The 14,206-nt window shown below is 39.9% G+C and overlaps 2 protein-coding genes across 4 annotated transcripts in view; one reads left to right on the top strand and one right to left on the bottom strand.

Annotated features, from left to right (window-relative positions):
* Nucleotides 1-356: 356 nt before the first annotated feature.
* Nucleotides 357-6,435, top strand: LOC126987047 (methionine aminopeptidase 1-like). The gene is made up of 9 exons (XM_050843723.1): nucleotides 357-552; nucleotides 1,476-1,527; nucleotides 2,042-2,098; nucleotides 2,412-2,587; nucleotides 3,028-3,250; nucleotides 3,925-4,056; nucleotides 4,314-4,457; nucleotides 5,182-5,247; nucleotides 5,725-6,435. Exons 1-9 carry the CDS (start codon nucleotides 358-360, stop codon nucleotides 5,883-5,885), a joined length of 1,206 nt encoding a protein of 401 aa, XP_050699680.1. The 5' UTR covers nucleotide 357; the 3' UTR covers nucleotides 5,886-6,435.
* A 2,360-nt stretch (nucleotides 6,436-8,795) lies between these two features.
* The window catches only part of LOC126987045 (sodium- and chloride-dependent glycine transporter 1-like), a 57,769-nt gene continuing 52,358 nt past the window's right edge, over nucleotides 8,796-14,206 (bottom strand). For all 3 annotated transcript variants that reach the window (XM_050843718.1, XM_050843719.1, XM_050843720.1), the window contains 2 exons: nucleotides 12,976-13,087; nucleotides 8,796-12,615 (listed from right to left, as the gene is read on the bottom strand). In XM_050843718.1, coding sequence (XP_050699675.1) covers nucleotides 12,590-12,615; nucleotides 12,976-13,087 — 138 coding nt within the window. In that variant the 3' untranslated portion in view covers nucleotides 8,796-12,589. The remainder of the gene's footprint in view (nucleotides 12,616-12,975; nucleotides 13,088-14,206) is intronic.

Here is a 14,206-nt window from a genome sequence, read left to right as displayed (position 1 = left end):
GGTCAGTGAAACAAGAGTAAAGGAAGGTCAGTTAAAACAAGAGCAAAGGAAGGTTAGTTAAAACAAGAGTAAAGGAAGGTCAGTTAAAACAAGAGCAAAGGAAGGTTAGTTAAAACAAGAGTAAAGGAAGGTCAGTTAAAACAAGAGTAAAGGAAGGGATCAGTTAAATAAGTAAGAAGGTCATTTAAACAAGAGTAAAGGAATTAAGGTCAGTTGAACAAAAGTTGTTTTACTTGCAACAATAAACTATCAATCAATCAATCAAGAAGTAGCAAGGATTAAAAGTAAGAGGAAGGTAAAAAAAAAACAGTGCAGTGCGTAGTGGTAGGTAGGTATGTAAAGAAGTAACAAGGACGTATGGAAGCTCAGCAGCAGAAGAAGAAGAAGAAGAAGAAGACCAAACACCATCCCAGACCAAGACCAAGCAAGATGTCTGACGGGGAGCGGGCGGCCCACCATGCCTGTGAGACCGTGGGCTGCGGGGCTGAGGCCAGACTACAATGCCCGACCTGCATCAAGCTGGGCATTCAGGGATCATTTTTCTGCACGCAGGTGGGCGGCCATGGGTGTCAGGGGCGTGTGTGAGGGAGGCCGGGGCGGGGCTGACAGCAGGTCGTGTCGGCGTGTGAATTATCTTATTTTTCTATTGATGGTTTTCAGTATAGGCTCTTCAAAAGGTTTCTCTTTAATGCCCTTCTTTTGTGCTGAGGAGGGTGGGTGGGCGTGTGTGTCAGGGCCGGGGTGGGGCTGACAGCAGGTCGTGTCGGCGTGTGAACTATCTTGCTCTCCTCTCGATGGGTTTCAGTGCAGAATCCTCAAAAGGTTTCTCTGTAATGCTCTTCTTTTGTACTCAGGAGGGTGGGCGGGCCTGTGTGTCAGGGCCGGGGCGGGGCTGACAGCAGGTCGTGTCGGCGTGTGAATTATCTAATTATCCTCTCGATGGTTTTCAGTGTAGAATCCTCAAAAGGTTTCTCCATAATGCTCTTCTTCAGTACTCAGGAGGGTGGGCGGGCGCGTGTGTCAGGTCCTGGGCGGGGCTGGCAACAGGATGTGTCGCCTTGTGAGTTACTTTGCTCTCCTATTGGTGGATTTCAGTGTAGGCTCCTCCAAAGGTTTCTCTCTAATCGGCTTCAGCACTCCTGAGGAAGGTAAACTGTGGTTCCTGGATGTCACGCTGGCCCGGAGTAATGGGTTCTTCCCACCACGGGCTCAAGGGAGAATGTGACAAAGATGAGCACCAAGGCCTTAGTGATTTGTTTGCCCTAATGATAGTAAAGAGGCAGGGAGCTAACTACTCATAAGGGTGCCCCTTCTCTGTGCATCTCTCTCAAAGTTGTCAAGTCTGTCCATGCGCAGCCATAGCACATGCCCCCAACTTTAGCCTTGCCCAGTGAACCTAAGACTCAGGCCAACCCAGATAAATATTAAATACTAAAGTAAAAAAGACTCATCAAAGATTTAATTATCTTTTTCAGAGCTGTTTCAAGAGTTCCTGGGAAACACACAAACAGCTCCACAAAAAGACAAGTAAGTACTGGTGTACAGGGGAGGAACTTGTACTCTTTCTGGCTAGTTAGCTAACTGGGCCATAAAACCAATTAGTTTTTAAGACCTATAAACCATTCAAAATATTTACAAATGATTGCCAATGTTAATATAGTATTAGAATAGTTATATTCATGAGTATGTTGATAAAGTAAGCTGTTTATTTGATACTTTAATAAATTTATAGTACTTAACATAAGGTAAATTGAACTGAAGTTCCAAGCCAACTATACTCCAAATATCCTATATATAGCTCATGGACATTGAGGAATGTGCTAATCACATGACAGGCAAATATAAGTCAGTAAATTTCTAAAGTTCCTTGTCCCTGTGATATTTTAGTTGCCTCAGACAATCAGGTGTATGAAAATTTTTACTCCTCAGTATGTGAGTTAAAGTAATGGTTGGTAAAGGAGAACTATCAGGATTAAAGGGTACGTACATGTTTATGTTGAGAGTATGAAGAAGTTTTGATGCTCAAATTTGTGACTTTCAGGATCAAGTGAGTCCAACCTCTCGCAGTACAATCCATGGCCATATTTCATGTTTACTGGTAAGTGAACATCTATATTTGAGGAATGTTTTATAGATACAGCACAGGATTGTCTTGTAATAAAAAGAAATCAGTATCTTGCACATCTATATAATACAGTACTTAGTACCTGTTCATAATGCTGGATATAAAAAAAGCATTTGGATATAATGACTTGGTGTTCCCCTAAATTAGTTTGTTAAATAGAGATTTAACTGTATAACATCTTTGGCTAATAATGTAGAACTAGATATATAAACGTTTATGCAAAGGAGTGTAGTAAAAATGAATGAGTCTCCCTTCTCAGTATGGATGAAATGCCTTCCTCCCACAGGTAGTTTACGACCATATCCACAAAGTAGCAAGAGGGAAGTGCCTTTGTCTATAGGCCGGCCAGACTATGCCGATGACCCCCACGGGATACCCCACTCTGAGCAAAAAGTTCGGTCGTCGTCCAACATCAAGTGCCTTTCTGATGAAGAGATTGAAGGAATGAAGGTGGCATGTAAGGTGAGTGTGTTTTCATTTTATTATTCACAAGTTGACTTCATCACAGATTATTGTGAATTTGGTTTGTGTGTCAAGTTTTATTTACGTTCACACTGTAAAGTCTGTTGTATAGGGTATTTTGTTCCTATGTTAATATATTGGTAATTTCAGATTTAATTGCTCCATTCTATGTTTTGAAGTTTTTCACAATAAATTACTTTTTAATTTTTTTCATCCATCTTTTTATATAAGCTGTAAATTTTACTACATATTTTAATCCTGTGTTGACAGCATGAATATCAACCAAATCTTATTGTCAACTTGTTTTTATTTACCTCATAACTTTCTTGGCTGAATAAAGCTACCTTTATATTATTATTATTATTATTATTATTATTATTATTATTATTATATAAATTATTATTGTTATTGTTATTCTTTGAATCATCCACCTTCTCCAGTTGGCCCGAGAAGTGTTGGATGAGGGCGTGAAGGTGGCGGCCGTTGGTGTGACCACGGACGAAATAGACCGTGTGGTTCACGAGGCTGCCGTGGAGAGGGAGTGCTACCCTTCACCCCTCAACTACCATGGCTTTCCCAAGTCCTGTTGTACCTCCATCAATGAGGTGATATGTCATGGTATTCCTGATATGAGGCCATTGCAGAATGGAGACATTTGCAACAGTAAGTGAACTAATTTGAGAGTATCTTCTAGGGGAGATGTTTCTCATGTTCCAGGATAGCCAGACTTATATATATTGTTGAATGGATCCTCATTTTACTATAAACTTGGACTTTTCTTATATGAACAGAGATTAGTAAAAATAAGAAAATAGTTATGGTTCTATTTAACATTATTAACATATATTTTTCATTTTAGGTAACTGTTACTCAAGATACCTGTAAATAAAATTGATCTTTGTCTTTTGGCAACTTTCTCGACCTATATTTTATTGGGGTTGTGTGTGTGTGTGTGTGTGTGTGTGTGTGTGTGTGTGTGTGTGTGTGTGTGTGTGTGTGTATTTACCTAGTTGTAGTTTTACAGGGCCTGGGGCTTTACGCTTGTGTGGTCCCGTCTCCGTATCTGCATTTATCCAACTTTTCCATAAAGCTTTGAACACTCCTCGTCGATACTACATCCTCACTTAGTCTGTTCCAAACCTCTATATTTCTTTGCTGGAAGCAGGGATGGAATACATTCGGATACCATCCGTCTCCACTCCACCTGGGAATCAAACCCGGGACCTATAATGTTGAGTGAGTGTGCTAACCACTGCGTCTTGTGGGTGTCTGTGTGTGCTTTTTGAACCATACTATGAAAAAAAAAAGTTGACAAAGTTTGCCTTTTCTGTTTGCAGTTGATGTTACTGTGTACCATCACGGCTTCCATGGAGACCTGAACGAGACACTGTGTATAGGGGAGGTTAGCAGCACGGCCAGAAATCTTGTTAAGACTACCTGGGAGTGTCTTCAAAAGTCTATTGAAATAGGTGAACCCTTTACTAGTTTTGATTATTTCTTGAAGAAAGCCAGAGGCCTCATTGGCACCTTATTTACTCTTGCCAGCCCTGCATTCCTGTAGAAATATAAACCAAAAGTTTTGAGTAACATGACTATAATAATGCAATTGAAAGCTCCCCTTTGTTTACAAGTCAGAGCTCCCTCTGTGTAATAATATATACATGTAAACTAAAGGTGCGCACAGGTTGGAGGATGTATCCTATATGTGTTCTCTTCTTTGTGACAGTCAAGCCTGGTGTGAAGTACCGTGACGTTGGCGCTGTGATACAGAAGCACGCCCAGTCCCAAGGATACTCTGTGGTGCGCTCCTACTGTGGCCACGGCATACACCAGCTGTTCCACACGGCTCCCTCTGTGCCTCATTATGCAAGTGAGTGTTTCATTTTGTCCTGCTTGTCTAATTTGGGCCCATCATCACACCACTTATATGGTAATGTTATTTCTGTGTTTTGGGGTCTGTCTCTCACTTCTCCCTCCACACTGTTCTCTACTTTTGGTGCATGGCTGCATACAAGCCTCTGTCTTGTCATAAAAGTGTTACTATTGTCTCAGTTGTCAAACTGGGACTCATTACATGTTATGAGAGGCTCCATGCATGCTTCTTTGCCTCATTAGGCAAGGGTTTCATTATGTCCTCGTAAATGTGGGTCTACAGTAGTTTGGCATGCCACTTTGCCCACACACACATCCCAATCCCTTTGAGACCATTGGATCATTCAGCTTTACTCTCTAGAACAGATGTGTCAAACTCAAATCCTTTCAATGGCCAATTATGCACTTGGTTATGATCTCAAGGGCCATCAAAGATTTGGTAATTGCATATTGGCAAGATCGAAGTTTGAATATGAATATGAAATAAATCAGTCATATGAATAAAAGGTATATGTTAATATGTCTTGTCTTAACAGTTTCGTATTTTCCTCAACTGTAACAATTATAGTAACTTGAGGTGAAGAATCTCCTCACCTCACGGGCCACCTAAGGCCATTCCGCGGGCCATGAGTTTGACACCCCTGCTCTAAAATGTCTCTTATGAGATGCTGCTTTTTTATGTCAAGTTCATCTTATGTTATTTTCTTTTTATTCCCTTTCAGAAAATAAAGCTGTGGGTATCATGAAGCCAGGACACACCTTCACAATTGAACCTATGATATCAGAAGGTAAGACTAGATTAGATACTACAGTAGGAATTGACTGAGAAAGCCTTTTTGTTCATTATATCTCCTTCAGTGAGAAACATTTTTAACACTTTTGCTCTCTAAGGATAACATTCTAGTAATCCTGATCCATACCTACCTTTATCATGACCCCCCCCACTCCCCCTCACTCCTGTGGTATATATAGTGTATGCCATGTTAGCCTGTCACCAAGTAAGCTGAAGTTTGCTCTTTACTCAGTATGGAAGTTTTTTGCTGACAAGGAGTGGTTGCTGTCCCCTCTTGAGTAGGGGGGATGGTGGGGTGTGTGTGAAGTCCCAGTTTTACCCAAAGGTCTGCTGATGAGCTCTAAGCCCTTGCTGAAAAAGCACTTGCTGCTGATTATGAGTCCAGCACACGATCAGGCCTTGGATAAATAAGACATGTACCCATGCATGCACATGTATCCATTACAATATTTGTTTATCTATCATCCCCTAGGCACGTGGAAGGATGAGCAGTGGCCAGACAACTGGACGGCAGTGACGGCCGATGGAAAGCTCTCGGCCCAGTTTGAAGAGACGCTCCTGGTGACGGAGACGGGCGTGGAGATCCTGACTTGCCGCACCGAAAAGAACGGACAGCCTTACTTTACGGATTGAGGTGAGGCGAAGGTTAGGCCACACTTTACACATGCTATCACTATCAGTAACGGATCGTTCACTGGCTGTTAACTGCGTCGCTGAAGCTGTATAAATTGTATAAAAATTAAGCTGCAAATTTTGAGGACCTGAGTGTTGTTGTTGCTCAGCCATTGTGTGCTTGAAAGTTTTCTGGATTTATTTAATTAACTGCGACTGACATTGGGTATTTATGCACCTTAGATATAAACATTGCAGACACTGACTGTTTATATTTTGTATCCAAAGTGCCACCAGGTATATGATAGGCCAGCAGTAGTACAGGCATTGAACCTCTTCTTATTTACATATATACTTGATAAAGTAAAACCAGTCGTTATTTTCCTCTTTGTATTATTTGATAAAGTAAGACCAGTAACTTGCCATATTTATTAATGCTGCTCATTGTTAGAGGTCTTTTCTATTTGTTATTTGTTATTGGTAGTCGTGAGGAATCACGTTTCTATAACATTTCAGGAAATGGAGCAGTGATTTTTATCATTGCTGACCATATTAAAGATTGTAAATTATACCTACTGATTTTTTTATTGTATATTTGTTGGATGAATACACAAGATTTACAAATGTGATGCAGGAGTGTCCAATTTGAATATTATAGGCCTTCACATTTGCATTGTCCACTCGAAGGTCTACCTCACATTTCCATTTTGTCTTGTTTGTGCATGATAATGAATTTGAATAAGTTCCTAAACTGCTGTCTCCATTCCCAGACAAGAACATGGTGTGAGGTCTTTTCCTCAGAATGTATTAGGCAATTATTTTTTATATAAGCAACTCTGCACATGGACTTTAGAAACCAATTCCTCTGGTGAAACCAGTCCTTGCCAGCAGTGGTGTCTAGTAATAAGAATTTTGGTCTTGAATCCATTTGCAGCAGCTGCAATTTTGTTCTGCTGCCACTGGTAATTGTTCAGAGTTAACAAATTACAATTTAAAAGGACAAAGTATCATGAGAGGTGAAATCATGAAAAATGTGTAATTGAAAGCCTTGGAAAATGTTATAGACTCACCTCAGCATGATTTTATGGTGACTGATCCCTATGCAGAAAGACAAAGTATCTGATTTTCAAGGGGGCTTCGTGGTGCAGTGGTTAGTACACTCGGCTCACAACCGAGAGAGCCCAGGTTCGATTCCTGGGTGGAGTGGAAAAATTTGGACGGCTTTTCCGATACCCTACGCCCCTGTCCACCCAGCAGTGAATGGGTACCAGGTATTAATCGGGGGTTGTGTCCCGTCTCCTGGGATCTGTTCCCTTCTCCTATAATTCCTTCCCCTCCTTCATCTCTCTGGCATATGACCACAGATGTTGCACCGACTAAACAAAACTTTCCTTTCTAATGATTTTCAAGTTGTTTTTGCTCCTGTCTTATTTTATGGGTAAGAAGCATGGACACTAAATAGTGCCTTGATGAAGCAAATTAACTCCTATGGTAATGAGTGTCTTGTAGAATCATGGGATATCGCTGGAATGACGTGTCAAATCAGCGATTACTCCATGAGACAGAATCAAGGCTTATACCTGCGTAGTCCATGAATGCCAATGTAGGCTATATGGGCATGTGGCACGCCACCTAGAAGTCAACTGATTTCACCAGGGTGTCTGTGTAACAGACATCCCCAGTGGAGGAGGCAAAAGGGTGCCCAGAATCTCATGGCTAGAGCAGGTCGATGGATCTTGCTGGGAGGTATTTGGTATGGGAAAGGCACGTGCATGGAGACTTGCTAGGAGGAACACTCAGGGATGTCATCATAAGATGGGCAAGTCAATGCGGATGCTTATAACAAACATAGTTTGTTATATGCTAAAAGTTTGGATCCTCATATATAACGGATATCTGGCTATAACATCACCTTCTTCCCCCAATTGGTTTGATAAAGCAAGGGTGTTCTGTAAGTGAAATTTTCCAATATCTCTGTTAGGAATGTACCGATGTATCGGTATCGGTGGTATCGGCACGTTCTAAGAGTATTGGTATTGGCTCATTTTCTGCCGATACTACCAATACTTGAAGGAGTTTTGTACATCGCATGTCACTCGTTGCAAATAATTTTGTTCAACAGCAGTTGGATTTTCTAAATTGTTGAAAAAAATATTAGAAAAGTGTAATTATCTTGTATTGTGATACTACCTAGTACATAGTTTGGAATTTCCCGCAATTTAATTTTCATCACTTTAAACGATAAGATTCATATTACTTTGAATACAAGCATATAATACTTAGTATACAGTACAGAGTTAGGTACCGCGGACGCGTACAATACAGGTTTAGTAGCTTCGGCGCAGGATTGGCGGAGCCCCTCCACTCACCACATTTGCCTGCTTCAGACAGTCGCCCCGAAACGGGGCACGCTGCCAGGGTCTGGGGATTTCCTCACAGTCTTCTGCCTAAATGTACGGCAATTAAGGTAAATCTAACCTAGCTGAGTCAACGAGACCTCACGAGGCGCCTCCTCCCTCGCTTTCTTCCCTTCTATAGTGTAACAACGAGTAGTGGATCTTTTTTTTTTCTTAACATTTGATCTTGCCCTTTAGCTGCTGGAATTGTTGTATAAAAAAAATCAGTGCACAGGTATCGGTATCGGTCAAATATTGGGGTATCAGTATCGGTATCGGTCAAAATTTTGGTATCGGTACATCCCTAATCTCTGTGTCCTCAGCACATGCATGAACAAGCTGGATGCAGTGTCACCCAGTAAGCCTCCAAACACCTGAACCTTTGTCTTGGACAGTTATTGGAAAGGGTTACAATAGATGTCAAGAAAAGCTTGTGAAAGTTGGTTGGAGCAAAATCTAAGTCAGAAGCTTATAATCGTTACAGTTCCTAACCTGTGAGTATCATCGCTGCCAAGGAGGATCAAAAGAACATGGGTGTAGATAATGATAGTTTTTATTCTTATTATAACTCATGTTTTGGTAATTTCTCTAAAGATCTGAAATTTAAATATTGTTGCAAATTCAGTTTGAAAGTGCTTTGTATCATGTAAATAATAAGGATTATGTACATGCTGATATACAGATATTTACATCAACAAAAAAACATAATATAGTACAATGTATCACATATTTCACAGAACATTTTAGTAAATATGCAGAAAAGTACATGAGCTTTGCTGGCTCTGCCCTTCATCTAAACAAACAACAGCTGACACACACACAAAAAAATAACATGTATTTTCTTAAGTACATGTCATCAGGAAATAGCAGTCCCATTGCTCACCTTTATGTGGTGCAAGCGACCCTGTGTGCCTCAGAGGGCTGGCCATGGAACTAAGAACCTCCTGAACACCTTTCTCAAAAAGGTTACACTCAGAACCATCTCTTTTACCCCTTGTGTGTTGGGTCAGGCACACGTGGCAGAATGAATAACTGTGTGTGTGTGTGTGTGTGTGTGTGTGTGTGTTAATGGTTTGCCCCATGTTCTTGTTTCTCAGGTGGGCTCTCACCCTGCTCAGCAGGGGAAAGGAGGTAAACACAATGGTGATATGACAGCCACATGGGAACTTTCTCTTCCCTAAGTAATATAACAAGGACAGTGTAATGTGTTGCTGCACTGCTCTCACTCATAACTAGTCACATTGACACAAGTCACTCAAAAAACACAGTGGAAGGGGTTTTCACGCTCCCAAAACATAGTCTCCTTTATCTCCTTGTTCACAAACCATGCAAGTGTACCTTCATAGACACAAGGCAAGAGCCATGAAAATTCTTTTCCTCTGCACTGATATACAGAAATCTACTCCAGTTTCCAGAGATGTATTTCCAACTATCACTCTATTCTCTGTCTTTAATCTTTCCATCTTAATGTGGCACAGGAAAGTAATATTAACAAATTTCATCAACATAATATTATTAAGTTCTTTTCTCTGCCTGACAAAGACTTGCTCCTGAGCCAACCCCTTCACTTGTGGCCGGGGAGCCAAAAAAATGTATCTTTACTCTGAGAATAAGTGAATGGCTATCAGTGAGTCGGCTGCTGAAGTCAGTCTGCAGCCACAGTGAAAGGTGAACTACAATTGATTAATGGACTTCTCTGCATATGAACCAAGACTTGAATGCTAGACTTATTAGTCAAGAATGACAAAATACATTAAATTGGGCCTTGTATCATATCATACAATGTGGCATTGTGTCAAAATGAACTCACTTATTGATAAATTTAGATGCAATTTATTGCAGTTCATTGCAATTTGCATGGTTTTGTAACTATACCAAGCTTGAGTTTTTTCCTTTATTTCTGTAAAAAAATCAGTGGTTATATTTAAATGCATGGATTAGTTACACATACTAAGTTGGCCTCTGGAACTCCTGGAAGCACTGTATGTACACCAAGATTTCTCTCTTCATAGCTCCATCAAAACTGTACATTGCACATTGTGTCCTGAGAGCCAAGCACTGGTGTCGCAGGACTGCAGGGACTCACTCCACCAGTGTTTCAGCCCAAGGGAACAACATGCAAATGAATTCATTTTTTGCAGTTCTGATGTTTTTAGTAAAAATAATTGCTCTAACATTCAATTCATTCATAAACTGTGATAATAAAATATAATAAATTTTCAACTCCCAAGAGTTGATATCTTACACAATGAGCACCTGCATTGTTCTGCATGAGCGTGTCTCTGCAGCACACACAGAGTATGGTCAGCAAGATCTCATCACCATACAGGCATGTGTGTCATAACAATGCATCTCCTAAAGTCATACTATTCAACCACTTCAAATACTGATGCTGACTGACCTTTCATGGCATGATGTCTGCCTCATTCTTACAAATACTCCATTGGTGCAAACTTATACGCTTCTTTTAAGTTTGTGTCAAACAAATTTTCCTTTGAGTGCCTGTGTTGTGCCAGTGCAGTGTTCAAATTTAGGTACCAGAGCCACCCACGTTGGTGAAACAAGTTGAAGTAGCAAGACAAGAAAATGCAAACATTGCACCTTCATTGTTAACTTTTCTAATCATGAAAAGTTAATATGGAATATATTAATTGTAAAAAAATAGTCTTCATATTATTACGGTCGTGTAAAAATATGGTCGCTAGATTATGATGGCTTACCAGAAAGTCTCAAGTGTAAACCTTGAAAAGTTATCTAAGTTATTTGTTGACACAAAGTCCATAAGAAGGTATAAAAGTATGCAGCATTTTGGAGAGGTCTTTGAAGAAAAATATGTCCTTGTACCTATGTCATGACCAGACTATTTGTTCTCTAGACACTTAAGGATATGGAATGTTCACAAGCCCCTTGAGTACTTGTCAGAGCTGTCAGACATCAGGAGCTCAACCTACTGAGGACAACTGTGACACTTTTCCTCAGGATGTGCTTTGCTGCCTAAATGTGCTAATAACAAAAGATGTGCAGGTGATGCTGAGCCCATAATTGCACTAAGAACCAAAGATAGATATGAAACAATGAAGCATATGCTACTAATACATAATTACAAGGATACAAGATGTTGCTAAATTCTATGAACAGTCAGTTAGTTATTTCCTTCAGTATTTATCCCAAAAAACTCCTAGCATCTCAAAAGTCTGACTTGTACTTGTGGTATTGGTGAACACTCCCCTACATAGAATGATGCACAGAATAACGGGACTTAGCTTTCACAAAACTATCATCAGTGTGGCAACTGGTTACGTTAAATACAGGGCTGACACGCCCCTGACAGGCTAACGTACAAACATCATGGAATTACAAGAACTGTTCAAGAGAAGTAAGAGTACTTACACGACTTTAACTAAATACCCGTCTGCATGCATTACATGATAAATAATTAGTGTTTAGGGTAATATCTACCAACAAGGGTATGGTTTGCTAACACCTTATGAATATACTTGACAGTTTATTGATCAAACATAGCACACAGTATTTATAATATAGCTATTAGAATAATTTATTTGTGGAATCTTTAGTTTATGAGGACTACGGTTTTAGCTAGTCTCACAGTGTTCTGGGCCTATTGCAGGTGATCAGGCTAAGCATGGACATAATGAGTGCAAATATGAGGGCAAGTTCAGAAACATTTTCAAAGTAAAGAATGTACCAACTAGTTGCTCAAAACTATAACAAAGACAACAGATAGTACAGGAAGACAAATACATTACTACTATATTACTTTGTGAGATTGCTGCCCATACTGCAGCAGATGAGCTCTTTGGTGCCTATTCTCCACCCCAGAGAAAAGTTTACCATCATGGTATTATCACACATGAGGCAAATAGGAACAGAGTCAGATGAGTGCCGGAAAACAGGAGTGGAGAAAAACTTTCATAAAGCTTTGCAATCATTGAAATGGCATTACTTTATTGCTTCTAAAGATTTTCCCAGTTGTGTCTTAGATTGTTGAGCTTGTTTCCAGAAAATAGTGCTTGGGGGAACGCAATGGTTCAGTGAGCTTGTGTTTGGCCCGAGGGCACCTGCCTGACCATGTTCCTCATATTCCCATGTAAACAAAATGGTGTTTGCACACTAATGCAGCTGATTCTTAGCCAGATGGGTTGTAGGCTTGGAACTCCACAGGGCTCTGTTGGCTGAAGGTACGGATGATTTTTTTTGCTGTACCTTCTGGTGCTGGATTAACTTTTCCTAAGGAACACAACCATTCTTTGCTGCACCTCCTGCTGAAGCAACTTTCCCTGTGTTTCATGCATTGATCTTGAGGTTTGTCTATATCTTGTTTCCAGTATCTTCATCTGGAAAGGAAACTACAATGTATTATGGTATCAATAGGACTGCATGCATAGTGAACCAGGGTTTTCAGAAAGAAATAGTGCATAAAAGAATTTCAAAAAAATTATCATTTTTATAAGTTTTGTGTGATCAGAAGCCTATTCTTTTTACAGCAGAATTTTCAATACAGGTGTTCCCTGTAGCCTATTCTGGCCTAGGTTATATGTGCCAAAGGCCACACATTCACTTAGTGCAAGCTTGTGTATCCAGCAAACTCTCACACTTTGAGACCTAACTGTACTGTTCCATGTTCTGTAGTTTAAGGATGAAAGTTAAGTTTTTGTGACTTAAATATCATTCTGATGTTCAGGTAATGTACTTACCAAAAGAGGTCACTTTGAGCAGCGGCTTAGCACCAAAGGAGTCATTTGGCCTGATGCACACCTCTGGGGGTGGTGCCCACTCGGGCAGCGGCCGCACCAGCTTCCTCAGCCGCTGAGGGGGGGAGTTATAGCATTGCAATAACTTCTTAAGATATGTTTGCCAGTTTTCATGCACCTCTCCTGTCAGTGCTTGTATAAGAAGAAAATAATAAATGGCAAACTGAGCCGAGGTATAAAATTTGGTCTCATGAAAAAAATTGTCAAACTTGAATTTGACAGTAATTTAGTTGTCATCTTCAGCTCAATTTTGAAAGTATTCTTTCTCTTGCTCTTAATTACTGATTGGAGTGCTGTGTACAAACTGTTGAACACACCCTGCTGGACCTCAGGCACATGATTAAGCTGACTCATCATTAAATTATATGATGCAGTTCAAATTTCAAGTAAATCATTAAGTTACTTGCAACATGATATTAACAAGATTTTAAGTGTGTATCAATAATTTTTTGATAAATTCACAAACCATACATAGTACTCTTGGAAGAGTCAGTCTCATATAAAAGTAAGACACAAATAGATTCTACTTACTAGAAAAGTATTAGTACCTAAAGTTGGTTCACCTGAGTCTGAAGTGTGCATTATTGTACAACGGCAACCTGCAGCCACACAGCGTGTCTGACTTCGTGGATAATGTATGCTAGCCTATGCATAGTAAACAGTCGTCACTTAATAATGTGCAGGCAGCAATAACAAATACCGTCTATTATAGTCAATTATGAGTTAAAACTATTAGTAATGTCATAAATAGCTGTTTTATTAATATAAAGCCTGCCAATTTTTTCTCGGTGTTGGACAGCTTCAAGGCTGTTTAATAATCATACTCAGCGATCTTGTAAATTAACACAACAGCTGTTTGCGACATTACTAATATTTTTTTTACTCATAATCGACTATAATTGACGGTATTTGTTATTGCTGCCTGCATATTATTGACACTGATGACTGTTAACTATGCGTAGGCTTGCATACATTATCCACGAAATCGGGTGTGGCTTGAGGTTGCCGTTGTGCGATAATGCTCGCTTCAGACTCGGGTGAACTGACCATAGTAGTGGTAGCAAAAGTAACTCCTGAGAAAAGTGCTACCTTGCAAAGTTTAGTAGTTGACCGCTTAAACTTGTATTAAAAATATTTAAATTTATTTTTACTTTTACATGAGGATACTTTGCAA

Source organism: Eriocheir sinensis, chromosome 63 (assembly GCF_024679095.1).
Source record: "Eriocheir sinensis breed Jianghai 21 chromosome 63, ASM2467909v1, whole genome shotgun sequence".
NCBI classification, from domain to species: domain Eukaryota; kingdom Metazoa; phylum Arthropoda; class Malacostraca; order Decapoda; family Varunidae; genus Eriocheir; species Eriocheir sinensis.
The sequence above is the reverse complement of the archived record's forward strand: the minus strand, read 5'-3'. Positions and strand labels throughout refer to the sequence as shown.